At 40.3% G+C, this 16,553-nt stretch overlaps 1 protein-coding gene across 2 annotated transcripts in view; it reads left to right on the top strand.

Annotated features, from left to right (window-relative positions):
• The window catches only part of LOC150086617 (uncharacterized), a 140,726-nt gene that overhangs the window by 99,723 nt on the left and 24,450 nt on the right, over window positions 1–16,553 (top strand). For both annotated transcript variants that reach the window (XM_090372626.1, XM_090372625.1), the window contains exons 4-7: window positions 955–1,094; window positions 2,300–2,459; window positions 3,011–3,111; window positions 4,436–4,567. In XM_090372626.1, coding sequence (XP_090228752.1) covers window positions 955–1,094; window positions 2,300–2,459; window positions 3,011–3,111; window positions 4,436–4,567 — 533 coding nt within the window. The remainder of the gene's footprint in view (window positions 1–954; window positions 1,095–2,299; window positions 2,460–3,010; window positions 3,112–4,435; window positions 4,568–16,553) is intronic.

Below are 16,553 nucleotides of genomic sequence, written 5' to 3'. Positions count from 1 at the left end.
ACAATTGTCCTTAGATGGTGTAAATAATAGACCGTTTCTTCCATTCGAATCCCAAAGGAGCTGAGCTGTATTCGCACAACAAGCCAAGGGGGACAAATAACTACATGCTTGAGAAATACTTGACGGTTCGCACTCTTCTCCTTGTGTGCTTCGTAATGTTTCATTCACTTTAAACCGATTTTATAGTTCGGTGCTCAATTTTCGATTCGTTGTGAGCCCGTAACATCATTGTTTTGCATTTTTCTCATGCCTTTAACCTGTTATAATTTATAGAAATTGCATTGTATATACGTCCTTCTCCGATTTAGTGTGCCATAAATGACTTTATACCTTCATCAATAAGCTAGATTGATGAAAAATATAAAGTCCACTTTATTACGACCATGTCCTGGTAGCATTTTGAGCCATTCTCGTCTGGATTACTGCTCGGACACCTATTGCTAAAGTGGCCACGAAGTTATTAATGACATTAAGAGGAACACTGTGCCAGAGAGTCAGAAAAATACTCGTATTGTGCAATTGCTACAGAGCTGTGGGTAGTAAGGTTTGACGCGATTGATCTTTTTGTACCGCAGCACCTGATATGCGCTCACCCGTGATCGTGCCACGTTTAAAGCTGGCGAGGTCCTATCACATTTGTTTCGAGGTCCTTGTGGTGATATGTCGTTTATTTGCTTATAGGCAAATAAACCACATATGAATGAAATTTGAGCCTAAATGAATGAAATTCATAAATTGGTTGTTGTTTTTTTAGGACCGCAGAATAAGTTCACCACACATTGTAGAAATAAATTGTTTTCAGAATTCATGAATTAAATTTTACTTTATTTATTATTACTACTCCAAAGGAAAAGTAGCTTTCCCATTATCGTAATATGTCATGCCACTACATTCAATTCTACCGAAATGTAAGCGAATCTTTGCTTGTTTCTTAACAACTTTCATTCTTTACAGCTATAGATGTATCACCTGACACCCGCTTGCCGACCAGTCGCTTTTTAACCCTTCAGAAACGACGGTCCAAAGGTCCAGTCACACTTCCCCAAGTAGTAGCTTTACCCACACTGGATGATGCATACAGTGGAATCACAAACGTAAGTGTTGCTGCATTTCTAATTTCTAAGCACGGTCTCAATAGTAAGAGGTTTCATCTATTCCTGGCATTAGCACGTTCCTATAGTTTTCTTAGTTGAATTAATTCATAAGATCTTTATCCCATATGTTTTCACCCCGTATAAAGTTTCTTGTCAATAAATAATTTGATGCCATCCATTCATAAAAAGAATGTTTCCCTATATGGAACAGCAACTTGCCAAGACCTTGACATATCTGGGAATGCAAATATGATAGAGAATATTATCTGGTTTCATATTGGCAGTTTGGTGATATTTAGAAGATTGCATAATGGGGTAAAGAGACCCAATAATGTCATTACTTTTATTTAACAATTACTTTCTAGGAGAAGATAGAACCCCTTTTTAAAAAAGAAAATATTAAGTAAGTTTTGTATATTTATTGAAAAGACTTCTCTTTTATTCTGTTGGATTCAATCCTCAATGACGCGAGGCCTTTTTCGCAAAGCGGCTGAGTTAGTCAGTCTCAGCCGAAGATAGCATAGTTTTTCATCCAGAAAACAGAAGATCGACCACAGAGCACACGCAATTACAGACTTAATATATGGCGTAATATGGTCTAAGCCGCTGATGCGTCTAAAACCCTTAAATATTCTTTTATCGGCATGGTGCGAAGGTATATCAAGAACTGGAAATTGGTGAAATAATGAGCACTTAAACCTGCTTGGAGTGTAATCCGCCTCTAATCTCTTAAAGAATTTCAGATTATTCTCAAACCTCGTGGTACTTTCTGTGCCACTTCTTCAGTGTGTAAAAACAGCAGAAAGTTGGTAATAACTATTTGTTTTAGGTTTTAGTGGTCATTATGTCACCAACTTCCAGTGCCTAAAACTCTACGACAACCAAGCAACCAGCAATTGATTCCAGAAGGAGTAAGTAGGAATATACGCACGTTATCTTTAAACATTACTATAATTTTATTTTAATTCTAATAAGGAATACTCCCGGTGATTCATTGGGTCAATACACCAACTGAATATTTTTAATTAAAAGCAATTAATTTAAAATTAAGGGTTTTAATTAATTTAAAAATTAATTATAACTATTTTACGTTAGTAAAATAGTTATAATTATAAAGTTGATGATATAAGCACAATTTTAAAATTGATTTCAAGGGTTTTTAAATTCAGTTCTTTTGCATTCTTTTTTATATATTTATTTTTTAGCGTCTACTCTCCAACTGTGGTCTGTGGGATTTTAATACATTTAGTCTAGATTTTTCCACCGGGGGACGATCGCTAACTACATTGCTTCTGCACTTGTTCCACGAATATGGCTATATCCGAAAGTTTGATCTAGATGGAGTCAAAGTGTGGCATTGTTTCTGTAAGTACTTCAACTACCTAATGGAATAATTAAGATGAGTACAATTTGTTAATATACACAATTTTTAGTGCTTCTTTAATAAATACTGTGTGGTTGTCTTGCAAAGTTTGGAAAAATTAATCTGTTAGGTGTTAGTTGTAATGATTATCGCTGTCTGAGAAAATTGCTTCATTAATGATGATAAATGAGTGGTTCTCAACTATGCCAGTACACCTTGATGTGCTGTCTTCTCAGATTAATCTTCCATCTTCCACTTTTGACGTTTAATTTTGTTCTAGCAATCTAGAGCATCGATACGTCGAGTTACATCCTTAGAAAAATTCGATTTATGGCTAATTTTCACAAAATGTCCAACCTTGTATTGTTTTTTTTTTTATCTCTTAGAATGCTTGATTGATATTAATTCTTAATGAACAGCTCGTGCACTGATCCGCCTACCTTCTCCTTCTCCCCAGCATGTCCCTACCCATAATGTAAAGGATATTCTTTCACTCGGTACTCTAACAAGGGAAAAAACAAAACTAAGAGTTGTTTTCTTATTTCCGTTTCAGGTCTCATAGAAGCTGGTTACCATAGCAACAATCCCTATCACAATGCTGTGCATGCAGCGGATGTTACCCAAGCTATGCATTGTTTCCTTAAAGAAAATCAGGTATGTATTGGTTCAGTATAAAATTTTGATGTCATATGGGCAGTCTCCAAATTACAAATTATGGATTAATATTAGTTTTCTTGTTGATACACAGAGCGCTTGTGTACCATGAATTTAAATCTGGTGACATTTTGCAGGCTTATTTTCCAAGAAAATGCCAACCAGGAAAAGGCATTATTTATTCAGATTTTTTGTCATTATTAAAACTAACGCAAAGGCTGGGGAAAACATAGAAGCCAGTTTAATCATATGTCAGATTATCTAGAATAGATCAAACACGTTTGCCATCAGTGGATAAAATCGCCGTCCTGACCACACCGGGTGGAAAAGACTTGAGTTCGAGACCCATCGATGACTACAGGAATATTTATGCGCTTTTTTCACATCGTGACCGAGTTAGTCGGTCTCAGGCGAGGTAGCATGGTTCTTTTTTCCTCTGTAAACTTGAGTTTTTCTTCCAGCAGACAGAAGATCGAACTCAGGACACACGCAATTTATAGACAATATTCACGAAACAATATGGCCTTAGTCGCCGATGCTCCTAAAACCCAATAACAACATCGTGTGCTGTGTAAGAATTAAATTTGATCAACATCTCAACTATATCAGGCATTAGTTTTGTATTTGATGTCGTGAAGAAAAATAAAAACTCTTTCTTAGGGCATTGAACAGAATCTCACCGATTGTGAAGATATATCCCTATTGGGCTATCAAGTCCTGCAATGATGTTTAGTTACCGATTGATGAAGGAGCAATGACCACCAAAAAGGTCGTCTGGGTGGTCGCAGTGGGTTAAGCAATAAGCAACTAGAGCCATTGAGGCGCAGCAAATTATGTTTATAACATAGTGTATATATATGTCGGTGTTTTATGGACGTAAAACCCGAGATAATTTATAATACGTACATTACAAATAGCAGTATACTCCTTTGAGAGCAGTGTTGTTTATTTTTAGTGAAAGATTGAGGCAAACCATGGCCATTTGTTACGCATAGGAGGTTTGATACATTTGAATAAAAATCAGGCCCATAAAAATTCCTCACGTCATCGATGGGAGTCGAACTCAGCTGTAGGGAGGACGGCGATCCTAACAGCCGTGCTATCCAGGAGGACCATCTGCAGGTAAGACAAGCGCATGGTGAAGAAAGGTTTGTCGCTCTTCGTGAGAGAAATTACAGAAAAAAAATCAAAATTTCTTATGAATTAATTACTTTTAATCCAGTTTTATTTTTTATCATTATCTTAATTTTTAGCTGTACAATTTGAGACTGAGGTGTGAGATAATGTATATATATATATATATATATTTTTTTTTTTCTTTAAGGTTTCGACTCATCTTACACCAGTAGAAGGAATGGCCTCTTTAATTGCAGCAGTAACCCACGATTTGGATCATCCCGGAGTCAATCAGCCCTTTTTAATTGCTACATCAAACCACCTCGCTGCACTTTATAAGGTACAGTTTCAAAATATTGTGTGAGTGGGCGAGTTATCCTTTGATTCTTAAAATGGACCTTAATACACTGCTCGCCAAAATTAACCAGAACGCGTAGAAAACGTGGTATAACTCGGGCAGCTTGCGACGGACAGGTATAAGGAACATTTAAAAGAGTTGTATAAGAATTACCAAAAAGGCCACATTACACAAGTCGATACACGATACTCGAAAATATGGTCACATGATATCAGAAAGGCACATGATTCCTTCCAATGGCTAAACAAGCTTGACCGCAGTGAAACATGCCTATATAAGTGTGTCTATAAGATTCTATGGCAACAAATCCCATTCTTCCACCAGCGCAGACCTTAGCTCATCAAGTGACAGAGGCTTGGCTGTCGGCGTGTAATGCGACGCTCAAGGCCCGCATATGTTCGATCAGATTTAATTGTGGTGATCGTGATGGCCAAGGCAGTCGTTGGATATCATCAGTTTCAAGATGTTCCTCCATCACTTGAGCTCTGTGTGCAGTGGCGTTGTCGTGCGTTTAAAGAAAATCTTGGCCAACCGCGCCCCTAAAAAGTCGCACATAGGATTCGAAGATCCGTTCTTAGTACCCCTGCATATTTACGGTACCCCTATAAAAAACATGAAGAGGGCGGCCGTTGGTCATTATTCTGTCCCTTACGAGAAGACTGCCTCCGGTGTAAGTGTCCCTTTATCTGAGGGATGGTAACGCATTCCTCGTTGTCTCCAGATGAAATAACGTCTAGAATATGTTTGCATGCTAAAATGGGACTCATCAGAGAACAGAACTGTACCTCATTTGTCAGGGCTCCAAGTGATATGTTCATGGCACCAGTTTCGATTAGCTCTACGGTGATTTGGGATTAATAGGATACAAACCACTGGCTTCCTTGCGTAGAGTCCACTTGAATTGAGCCTTCTTAAAACAGTCCGGTTGGAACTGTTTTCACTTGTGGCCCCGCAACCTCAAGAGACAGTAATGAGAGGACATCGTACAGTTCCGTCTTGCTGTTAGCGCCAGATAGCGGTCTGTTCTGGTTGACTTAGCCCTGGGACGACCTTGGGCAGCTCTTCTTATAATGGTTCCTGTCTCCTGAAACTGCTTCCATAGTGCCGAGACGAATTAAGTCAACGTGCCACCTCCGTCTGCGACTGCCCGATATCAAGTAGTCCAGTGGCCCGCCATCTCAAAGAATCATCTAAACGACGATGATTTGCCATCTTGAGTACTAAAGAGATGTGGCTATCCCACTGAGCAAACCAAAAAACGGGAATGAAATGATGTGGTTGCAACCCGTCTTTTTATAGGATAATGAGAAATTATTATAGGATAATAATTACATATGGACGGCTTTGTAAGGTGGTAGATCGATTTCAATTGGATACTCGAAATTTGCATGCCCGGATGCCTATAATATCAAATATGCGCCTTCAGCGATACTGTTCACAAAAAAAAATTTTGTTTTTTTAATTTTCAATTAAAAATTCAAAGATGAATTTTTAATACAAAGAATCCTTGAAGAATGGAACAATGACTCCTTCAAAGAATCAAAAGAAAATTTCTCGCTCAAATAACAAAATTAATCAGAATTATTTACTGTTAGCAACCTCTAAGATGGTCGGCCCGATATGACTTGGTGTTTTTTGCCCAAGCATTGCGAATCTTTATGAGATGGACATTTTCGTACTTTTTTTTCAATAAATCACGAATATGCTTAAAAGAAGCTAGGTGGGGACTTTTTCTAACCAGAGCATAAAAATACATTAAGTCAGCCAATTTTACTCTAAGGAGAAAATCAGCGTTGTGTAGTGAAATCAGAAGGTGCCAAGTCAGAACTATCAGAGAGGGGCGAGACATTTTCTAATTCACAGCTGCAGCTGTCACTGCAGCTGTCTGCGCGGTAGCACAGTGATATCGTCACCGTCCTCCCCACACCGGGAGGAAAAGGCCCGGGTTAGAATCCTGTCGATGACGCAGGGAACTTTTTTCACCCCGTGGCTGAGTTAGTCGGTGTCAGGCGTAGATAGCAAGGTTTTTCCTCCAGAAACTGGGGTTTTTTTGTCCAGCAAAAGAGGTAAATCGACCAGAGAACACACGCAATTTACAAACACAATACACACGGGTATTTGTAATAACTTACCAGGTGACTCTAATGTAATAGTGTGGTTTTTTTCCACTGCAGCTGTGTGAGACCTGGCTTTGTCTTGGGAATGCCTTTGGTCCGTTGATTTATACTGTTTGAACTACATAATCCCTGCTGTTGTAGTATGGTTTTAGGAGCTTCAGCGACTACGGCCGTATTGCTCCGTGTATATTGTTTGTAAATTGCGTGTGTTCTGTGGTCGGTTTTCTTTTTGCTAGATAAAAAACCCTTGCTTGAGACCGACTAACTCAGCCACGTTGGCGTTACTCGAACTCAGGTCTTTTTCACCCGGTGTGGAGAGGACTTCGATTCTACCAACTGTGCTACCCACAAGGGTGTTCAGACATGACAAAAGAATAGTGATTAGTCTTTCCGTGCTTGCTTATAGCCGATGGTTACTCCTGAACGCAATGTCACTGCTTCGTATTCCTACATTTCTTAATAAAATGAAAAAATAATTTTTAAAATTTCATGATCCAAGCTTTATATGGATATCATTTTTGATTTGAGCATCTGTTTTTTTTTTTTATAAATTGATTTAAGTTAAATGATAGATGAGTAGTCTGGTATAATATCATACTACGACCTATTGCTAATAAAGAAGGAAATGATAAATGTGCAAGCTTCAACAGGTCAAAACATGTCTGCTCCTTTTCTCTAGGCTCAGCGTGAAGACCTTTGTTAACAGTAGAAATGAAGTCTGTGTTACTCACGAGGTCTGGTTTGCAAGATAGAGAATACATGCACATTGCTGTATATAGCAATCATGTGAGCTGGAAAGACAGACAACTGAAATGCGTGTGCTACTGAGCTTCGCGCTTTGACCACTGGGTTGTGAGACCTTATATTCTGTTCTGTACCCGTACATTTATGGTGCACTCGAGACTGTGTATTGCGCATTCTTAATACATACTGTTAATGGGTGTGTGCGTTATTAATAGACTAAAATTCAAATATACTCATATATTTAGTTCTTCACTTCCTGATTGGTTGGAGGTTCAGTGCTTATATGCTCAGCAGAGAACAAGTAAAGGCCCTTAGGCAGCACAGTTGGTAGAATATCCATGCTCCCCCACACCGGGTGTAAAAGACCTGAGTTCGATTCCAGTCTATGGTATGAGAAATTTTTATGGACCTTTTTCACAACGTGGCCGAGTTCTTCTTCTTCTTTGGTCCTTAGCTGGCAGCTGGGGGAAGCGGTTGGCCACGCAACCAGTATGCTGCTGTAGGTGCCGCAGGGTTTCGGACTTGCTCTGTGATGTTCTCCCATACCTTACGATCCATGGCTTCAGTCCTGGCCTGGTTAAGGTCGAGACGTCGGCTCTTCAAGTCATCTTCCACTTGCTTGGCCCACGTTTTCCTAGGCGCAGTCCGTTGGATGCTCCATTGGGTGGGTCGTTGTCTCCAAAGGAGTGTGGATGGTATTCTGTTCGTGCCCATTCTACATACGTGGCCAAACCATCTGAGCCTTCGCTTCTGGATTTGGTCGGCAATGGTTGGTTGCTGTTGGCATCTGGCACGGATGGTATCATTAGTGATGCGGTCGCGAAGAGAGATGCCCAAGATCTGCCGCAGGCATCGCATTTGGAATACCTCAAGTTTGTTCAAATCTAACTTGAGACAAATCCATGTTTCCGATCCGTAAAGAAGAATGGGCAGAATCAAAGTCCGGAAGAGTCGGATTTTAGTCTTTGTGGAAATGTTGGTCCTCTTCCACAGACATCATTTGAGCGAGGCGAACGCAGCGGCCGCCTGTCCAATTCTGCTGTGGATTTCCATGGTGGATGCAACTTTCTTCTCCTGGACCAGCGACCCAAGGTATTTAAAGTCCTGCACTTGCTCGATCTGGACGCCTTCGAGATAGATGGTGGCTTGCGACCCATCTGTTGTCAGGGCCTTTGTCTTACCAGCATTGATCTTCAAACCGTATGTCCGGGCAATGCGGGCAATGTCGTAGAGGATGTCCGTGGCTTCAGCGTCGTTACCGGCAAGGATAGCACTATCATCAGCAAACATCAGGTCAGTCACATAGTGATCCTTGTCATATTGTATGCCCTGTCTGTTTCTGAATGCTTGCCTCATAATGGCGTCGACCACGATGTTGAAAAGCAACTGGGAGGCTACATTCCCTTGGCGGACTCCAGTTTGGATGGTAAATTCCTCAGATAAATCGTTCTGGATGCGCACCTGGCTGGTTAAACCGTTGTATGCAGTTTGGAGGAGTGTGATGACTTTTCGAGGTACATGTTCAACCTCTAGTAGTTTCCATAAGGCAGGCCGGTGGACACAGTCGAAAGCAGACTTAAAGTCAATGAAAACAATGACGGTTCGCTGTCCACACCGGATCCTCTCCTCCATCAGCTGACGAATGGCAAAGATTTGATCACAGCATCCTCGCCCGGGTCTAAATCCTGCCTGTTCTTCTCGACTGGTTTGCTCGCGATGTTTTTGCAGTCTTGACTGGATGATCTTCATAAAGACCTTTCCGATGATGGATAGGAGGCTGATGCCACGGTAGTTCTTGCAGTCCCGGTTATCACCTTTCTTGTGGATCGGTACGATAATGGCTTTCCTCGTGGCCGAGTTAATCGGTCTCAGGAAATGGTGGCATGTTTGTGTCCAGAAAATAGTCAAATCCGTTACAAAACACGCGCAATTTACAGACATAATATGCAATGCACAACGTGACCTAATTCATTGATGCGCCTAAAATCCAAGAATAACATGACGAATAAAAGACGTGAGGTTATGACCCACTAAGGCCGTGTTGCTCTGTGTATATTGTCTGCCCTGAAGTCGATTTTCTGTTTGCTGGACGAAAAACCGGAGAAAACACCATTACCCCTCTCCTGAGGACAACTAACTCAGCCACCTTGTTAAAAAGGCCCATAAAAATTCCTCCCGTCATCAACGGGACTCGAACTCAGGTCTTTTCCACGCAGTGTTGAGAGGACGGCGATCCTACCAACTGTGCTACCCACGAAGGCTGTTTATTTAATATTTTTACTTGAACTTTGAATCCTTAAAATGTTGGCTGGCTGCTTCTGATAGAGCTGGTTTCCTAAATTGGAAAAATAAAAATAAATAATGAATATGTTTTCAACATTCATCATTTCGTTGGAGCATGAAGTTGGTAAAGTTCTCCCGTTTTCCTTCCATTTATTCTGCTTTTACTTACTCCTGTTGTCATTCTAATAAGGTGCGGAATAACAAATGGTTGATAAATCTCACCTTTATGGTATTTCTGATCCTTTCGAAGGGAAAGACTTGATGGAGATGTTTTCTGCATTAATGCGTTTTGCGAATTTGTTTTTCTTGCTTGCAACCAATGTTTACTTTACATTTGGACTTTGTAAACGTATTTTACGAACCAACATATCAGATGTGGAATCCGCGTAACACGAGAATCTTTTCCACCCATTTTCGTCCTCTTTAATATCAATAATTCATCGTTCTTTGAAAGCTTTCTTTACCAGCGGCAAGTCTGTTTTTGAGATGCAATCCTTTCCCACTTTGAAATTTATTGCATATTTCATCGAAACATCTTTTCAAATTTATTTATTAAGCAAATATATTACCAAAGCTAATGTATTCCTTTCTCTTGATGATACATTTATTTACAATGGCACACCAGCACTCAGTTAATTAAACAGTTTGATGTTTGCCGAATTCTTAAGCTGATGCCACAATATTCCCAATAGCAACTGTCATGACAACCGATCACTAATGCCCGTATTTATATTCGTTATACCTCCACTTTTATAATTTTTTAAAGAATTTCGACTTTCTTTTTCATTGTTTTCTCAAGGTTTACCTAATGTCTCGAGGATATTAACTTTCATCTCGTCCTGTAGAGTGGTTTTTTAAAGACCTGGTGAGGTCTTGGCTCTGGACACGATTCTGATATTTTTAATTAAGTTTTTTTTGCGGTTAAGTGAGTCGTTGTTGTTGTAGTAGTAGGGTTTTAGGAGCATGAGCGACTAAGGCCATATTGCTCCGTGTATGCTCTGTAAATTGCATCTGTTTTGAGGTCGATTTTCTGTTTGCTGGATGAAAAACCCCAGTTTACGGGAGAAAAACCATTCCACCCTCGCCAGAGACCGACTAACTCTGCCACATTTTAAAAAAGGCCCATAAAAATTCCTCACATCATTGACGGGAATCGAACTGAGGTATTTTCCACCCTGTGTGGAGGAGCGATTGTACTAACTGTGCCACCCACGAGGGCACTGTCAGGGCATGCAAGTAAGAGCATTTGTGTAAGATTACTAGACTGGTAAAGCACCGTGATCATTGAAGAGCGAGTTCAGAAAATTATTTTTAATTAACTACAAAACGAAAACAGACAAACGGGTACCATAATTTTCAGTGTAAGATCGAGCTTCATACACTGGTGTGCAATATTTAAGGACCAGTCAGGTTTTCACCTGTAGCTTCTCATAGGAGTGGCCTGGATATGGGTAAAGCATACTAAAGGAACCTCGTGACGTACAGAAATGATGAAGGAAACAACACCGACAAAACAACGGAAACAAAACGGTACAGAGGGACTTTATTCAAAAATGGCAACATAGCACTGGCTGCCATGATACAGATGCATCACTGCCAAAGATGGAATAAAGGGAAGAGGTGGTCCTCAATAGGAGATATGGCCACCCCTAATGTCGATGCAGACTTTGCACCGCCTGTCCATACTTAGAACAATGTTGTTTATAAGTTCTTGCGGTAAACATCGTCCATTCCTCTGTCAGCGCCATCTTCAGCTGGTGAACATTTTTTGGTGGGTGTGGACGTGCCGCTAGGCATCTCCCCAGAGCGTCCCATATGTGTTCGACGAGATTTAGATCGAACAGAACGGACAGGCCAATCCATACGAACAATGTTCTCACTTTCCAAAAGCATATCAACAGCGATGGGTTGTGGCGTTATCATCCATAAACACGAACTTGGGGCCAATGGCACCTCGGGAGAGACGCACATGGGGAAGGATTACCCTCAGTACAGTAGCTTGCACCGGTTACAGTACCGCCTTCCAGTATCTGGAGTTGTGTACATCCATCCAAGATAACGCCTCCCCAGACTAGAACACCTCGACTGCCATATCGATCTCTTTCAGTGATGTTTGCAGGGTGATACTGTGTGCCAACCTCTCGCCAGATTAGCTGACGTCCAGAATCGCTGCTGAGACTGAATCTACTCTCATCAGTAAAGAGTACCTTAAGTAAAGATTTTGTGGTTGTAACCTTTAGAAATAGCGTTAGTCCTTAAGTTTTTCACACCAGTGTATCTTCTTAATTTAAAACTCAATGCTTACGTAATGATTCTTTGAAAGTTCGCTAAAGGTGACAGTTAGTTGGAACCAAGTTCTGGATTAAACAGTTCGTGAGGGTGAAGTTCGAAATTCAATTTTGATGTCCTTTTAAAGGTCAGACTTTTGTAGGTCTTTATTTTTTTCCTTTTAGCATTAGTATTAGTAGTGACAGATGATACAAAAAAGCAAGCTTATAAAGCACTAGCCAAAAAAAAAAAAAAAGGAGTTACCAAATCATCTGTCCATCCCCTCCAATAGTTTTTATAATTCTTCCTTGAATTTATTCAAGTACTCACTTTCACAAGGACAGATGGAAGTTTGTACAACAATCAACCACCCTCTCTGAAGTCAAATTTCTACACATCTGTACTTCAACCATCCTTCTTCAGTTTGAATTTATGCCCCCTCACGTGTGTAGTCTGAGCAAGAGGAAGAAACTCACAGCATTGAGCTTGCTCAATCCATTGAAAGCCTTAAACACCTCAATTCAATCAGATTACCGTGCAGCTGCTTAATCTCCGTCTCCAGCCATCAAGGGTAGCCCAGTTGGTATTGTCACCGTTCTCCCCACACCGGGTGGAAAAAACATGAATTTGAATCCCGTTTTCTATCGGTCTGATTTTAATGAAATTTACGAAGGCTCGACAAATCTTTCTGAAAGATCTAAATATAAAATTTTGTGGCAATCTATTCACTAGGAGTCGAATTATTATTACATAGGGACGTGGGGGGAGGAAAAAGAAAGAAAGAAAGAATTGCCAGATTTTTACTAGTCTAATTTTGGTGGAAATTTAAGTATATCTTTTTAAAAGGCTCAAATATAAAATTTCATAAAAATCCTTCCTCTAGGAGCCGAGTTATTACATGGGGACGGATGAACGGACTTAGCAAAACAGTAGGCGTGTTATGCCTACATCCTTCTGTTGGTCTTTGCTGATAAACTCTTCTTAGAACACGTTGTTCGATTGATAATTTTTTATTTCAGATTACGATAAAGTTTGCAACTTATTTGGTACAAGTAGTTAGAAGGAACCCTTAACACCAACAGATTCCAATGATCTTGCATACTCCGACTACTGGTGGCTGGAAAAAGTATCAGGGTACATTGCTGTCAACCGTACACGCTCTGAGGGACATCACAACGAGGAAAGTGGGTTCTGTTTGCCCTCTCTCTCTCTCTCTCTCTCTCTCTCTCTCTCTCTCTCTCTCTCTCTCTCTCTCTCTCTCTCAAAAACGTTTTGCCAATGTACGTAGTCCAACGTGGGTGTCGCTGCTTTCATTGGTCTTTGAAGTCGGTTTCTCCTTTACTTGTTTACGACTCTCTTTATGATCCCTTTTACAACTCCCCGTTGCGTCGGTTTGCTACACATTGCTGCAGTCATTCTTGACGGCCGAGTTCGTAAACAAATGTAATTTTATTTATGAACCAACCCAGCAAAATCCCGTTCTTCTTAGCAGAACTCGGAACGCCGTGGGGCTTAACAGAATAATCACGAAAAGGCGAAGTGGGCAAGTTTACCTTTGGTAAACTCCGTAGATTTGAATGAAGTTTATTCAATAAACATAAAATGGACACGTCTGCTATGATATACGCAAACCATTAAGACCAGACAAGGAGTGTCAAGGACCATTTCATCTCGTTTGTCAGTATTTTACTTTCGGGAAAACTGCACTGCCTTGCCAGAATATGGGAACCTGAAAGTGGAGTTGTTTATTTGAGCGCGTGTCCTTTTCAAAATAAAAATCGTACTGTAAAATCGGATTTTAGCAATGGAAGGACCACTGGGGTTTTCATGATCCAATGAATCCTCTTCCAAATGGTCCACCGGAGTAGGCACCCGGTTAAGGTATTCATGCCTACGAACACTCATCGCTAACCACGCCTAAAGTTTACATCTGAACAGTGTCATTGGACCATTGAACTGGAAAAAAGTTGCCTTTTCCCATTAATCAGTTTTCTGCTGTGCCGTATAGATGATGGACGGCGGGTACGGTCTTGGTCCAACAGAAACAGGCAGTTGGCGGCAATGTTTTGTGCCGTAGCCTAGTGGTCAGGCGCGCGGGTGCATAAGTACACGTGCCTTGAGTGACCGGGGTTCAAGCCCGTGACTGCTGAATATGGTGCTGTTTCTTGTATTCTGTCTATCTTGTTAACTCCTCTGACAGTTTGGTCGTCCCGGAGTATAAACAGAAAATTTATTTATTTAAAATCATAGACCTCATTCTGAATCCTAAAAAAAGTACTTATCCATTGTGATTGAACGGGTGCACCCCTTCATGGTGACTATCTTCCCGGATTGGACAGGTGTATTCCATTAGGATAATGCACTTTGCCAATATTGTTCAAAAGTGGTTCGCCCAACACGAAAGTGACTTCCAGGTGCTACCTTGGTCGCCAAATTCGCCGGATGTGAATCCCATGGAACATCTCTAGGATTCATTGGATCGACAGATTCGGTGTTTTGATCTTCCGCCATCGACTGTCACAGATCTACGGGACGAAATCCCGGGGACATAGTACAACATATCTCCTGCAAGGTTCAGAGGCTTTATGGAATCAATACTCCTCCCTGGTACTGACGGCAAGAGTTGTACCAGGTTATTATTTCACCGACATTGCCTAACGCCCTCGTGATTAGCACAGTTGGTATAATCACCGTCTTCCCGACACCGGGTGGAAGTAAGCCTGAGTTCGAATCCTCATTGATGCTAAGAATTTTTATGGGTCTTTTGGACAATGGCTGAGTTAGTATCTTAGGCGAAGGTAGCGTGGTTTTCTCCTGGAAACTCTGTTTTGTTTTTTGTTTAGCAAACAGCAAATCAACCACAGAACACACGCGATTTGCAAACATATTGTATACTGCGCAGTAGGCCTAAGTTGCTGATGCGTCTAAAACTGTACACCAACCAGCATCAACGAATTTTTACCAATTGTAAGATCGCCGTTGGCTGGATTTGGTTGCTGAACTAATCTCAGTATATCCGAGGTATAATTGTATGTGAAAAGTCTGTTTTAAATTTGACTTCGCAGGTTACCACAGTGGTTATAATCACTGTCCTTCCATACCGAATGGAAACTCTATTGACGTTTTATAGCCAATATTGCTGATGCGCCAAATGAACTCCAAACCAAACTGGGTGTAAATCGCCTGGGTTCGAATCCCTTCAATGAGGCGAACAATTTTATGGGTTTTTTACAAGGTACCTAAGTTAATTTCACATGAGGATTTCATGGTGTTTTCTCCCGGTAATTCGGGTTTTTCATCCAGTTTTTCATCCGAAGAACATCCACAATTACAGACACATTTTTTTTTTCTTTTCTAAACTTAAAATAAGCATGTTTTATGATGCCAAGTCTCATAAAAGTGCAAATCAGGTAAACATGTTTTGCAAATAGCTGAAAAAGAGCTGGAACCAGAATTCGTTGAACTTATCTATATTTTACAACTTTTGGGAAGAACAAAAGCATTTGACACATCCAGCCTGCAAGAATTTAAGTTTAGCCCATGTACAGTTATGGCGTACAATAAAAGCCTTAGCGGAGTCCGTTTTGATCCAGAATGTTGCCATCTTGTATGGCAGTTTCAATGGGCACTGCCGGAACATTTTATGGACTTTTTTTAAATACTGTGGCCAAGTTAATCGGTCTTCTTTTTTAAACTTTCCTAAAATTCCAGTTTTTCATCCCACAAAACTCGCTTAGTTGGTTCGGTGCAAATTATGAAACAACCCAACCCATTGGCGTGTTTTAAGCCAATAAAACTTGCGAATCGTGAAGATTTTCGAAATAATTATGTTTGCCAAGCCTCACTGCACTTTAGAAACTTGAATCAGTGCGCGAAAAGCTAATAAATAGCTGTCTTAACTTACCCCTATTGTTAAAAGAACCTCACAAATACTTGTATAGAATTTCAATTAAAGATTACTTTTTTCCCAACTTATTCTATTCGTTCTTTCACTTTTCTGGTAGACTCTTAGCTCACAAGTAATAAAAATAACGACTCGTATATTGTGCGAATTTCTTTCCTTGATACCAAACAATTGCGAGTGTTTTCGTTTCTGACAAAAAAGAAAAAAAAAAAAGCATGCTGAAACTTCAATCTTCGATTACACCATTGAGCCTGTTGTTAAGTAACTGAATGTGATAGCCTTTTCGGAGTTAAAGTAATTGATGAAAAGAAAGGAAGGAACCAGTATTTGATCGAGCAGTGGACAAGTGAGAGTTTCGTTGTTTAGTTTAGGGCACACTTCGGTATTGGAATGGAGTGCCATTGACCAGAACCAATATCAAGTTAAGAATGTGCCTTCGCCAAAAAGAGGGCTCCTCTATTTCAAGTGTTTTTTTTTTGTTAGATCTTCAGTATCATTATATAAAAGATTTATTTGCCAATATTACTTCTCGAGAAAGTCATATTTCTTTACAGCATGATTGCAGAAAGTAACAGAGAAACCAAGTGGTTTGGAGATAAAAGAAATCAATCAAAAGATTCATGACCGCAATTCGAACTAATATGAATGACTT

Source organism: Mastigoproctus giganteus, chromosome 4 (genome assembly GCF_048544385.1).
Source record: "Mastigoproctus giganteus isolate SK-2022 chromosome 4, ASM4854438v1, whole genome shotgun sequence".
NCBI lineage: Eukaryota > Metazoa > Arthropoda > Arachnida > Uropygi > Thelyphonidae > Mastigoproctus > Mastigoproctus giganteus.
This window is presented reverse-complemented; position numbering and strand designations above follow the sequence as displayed.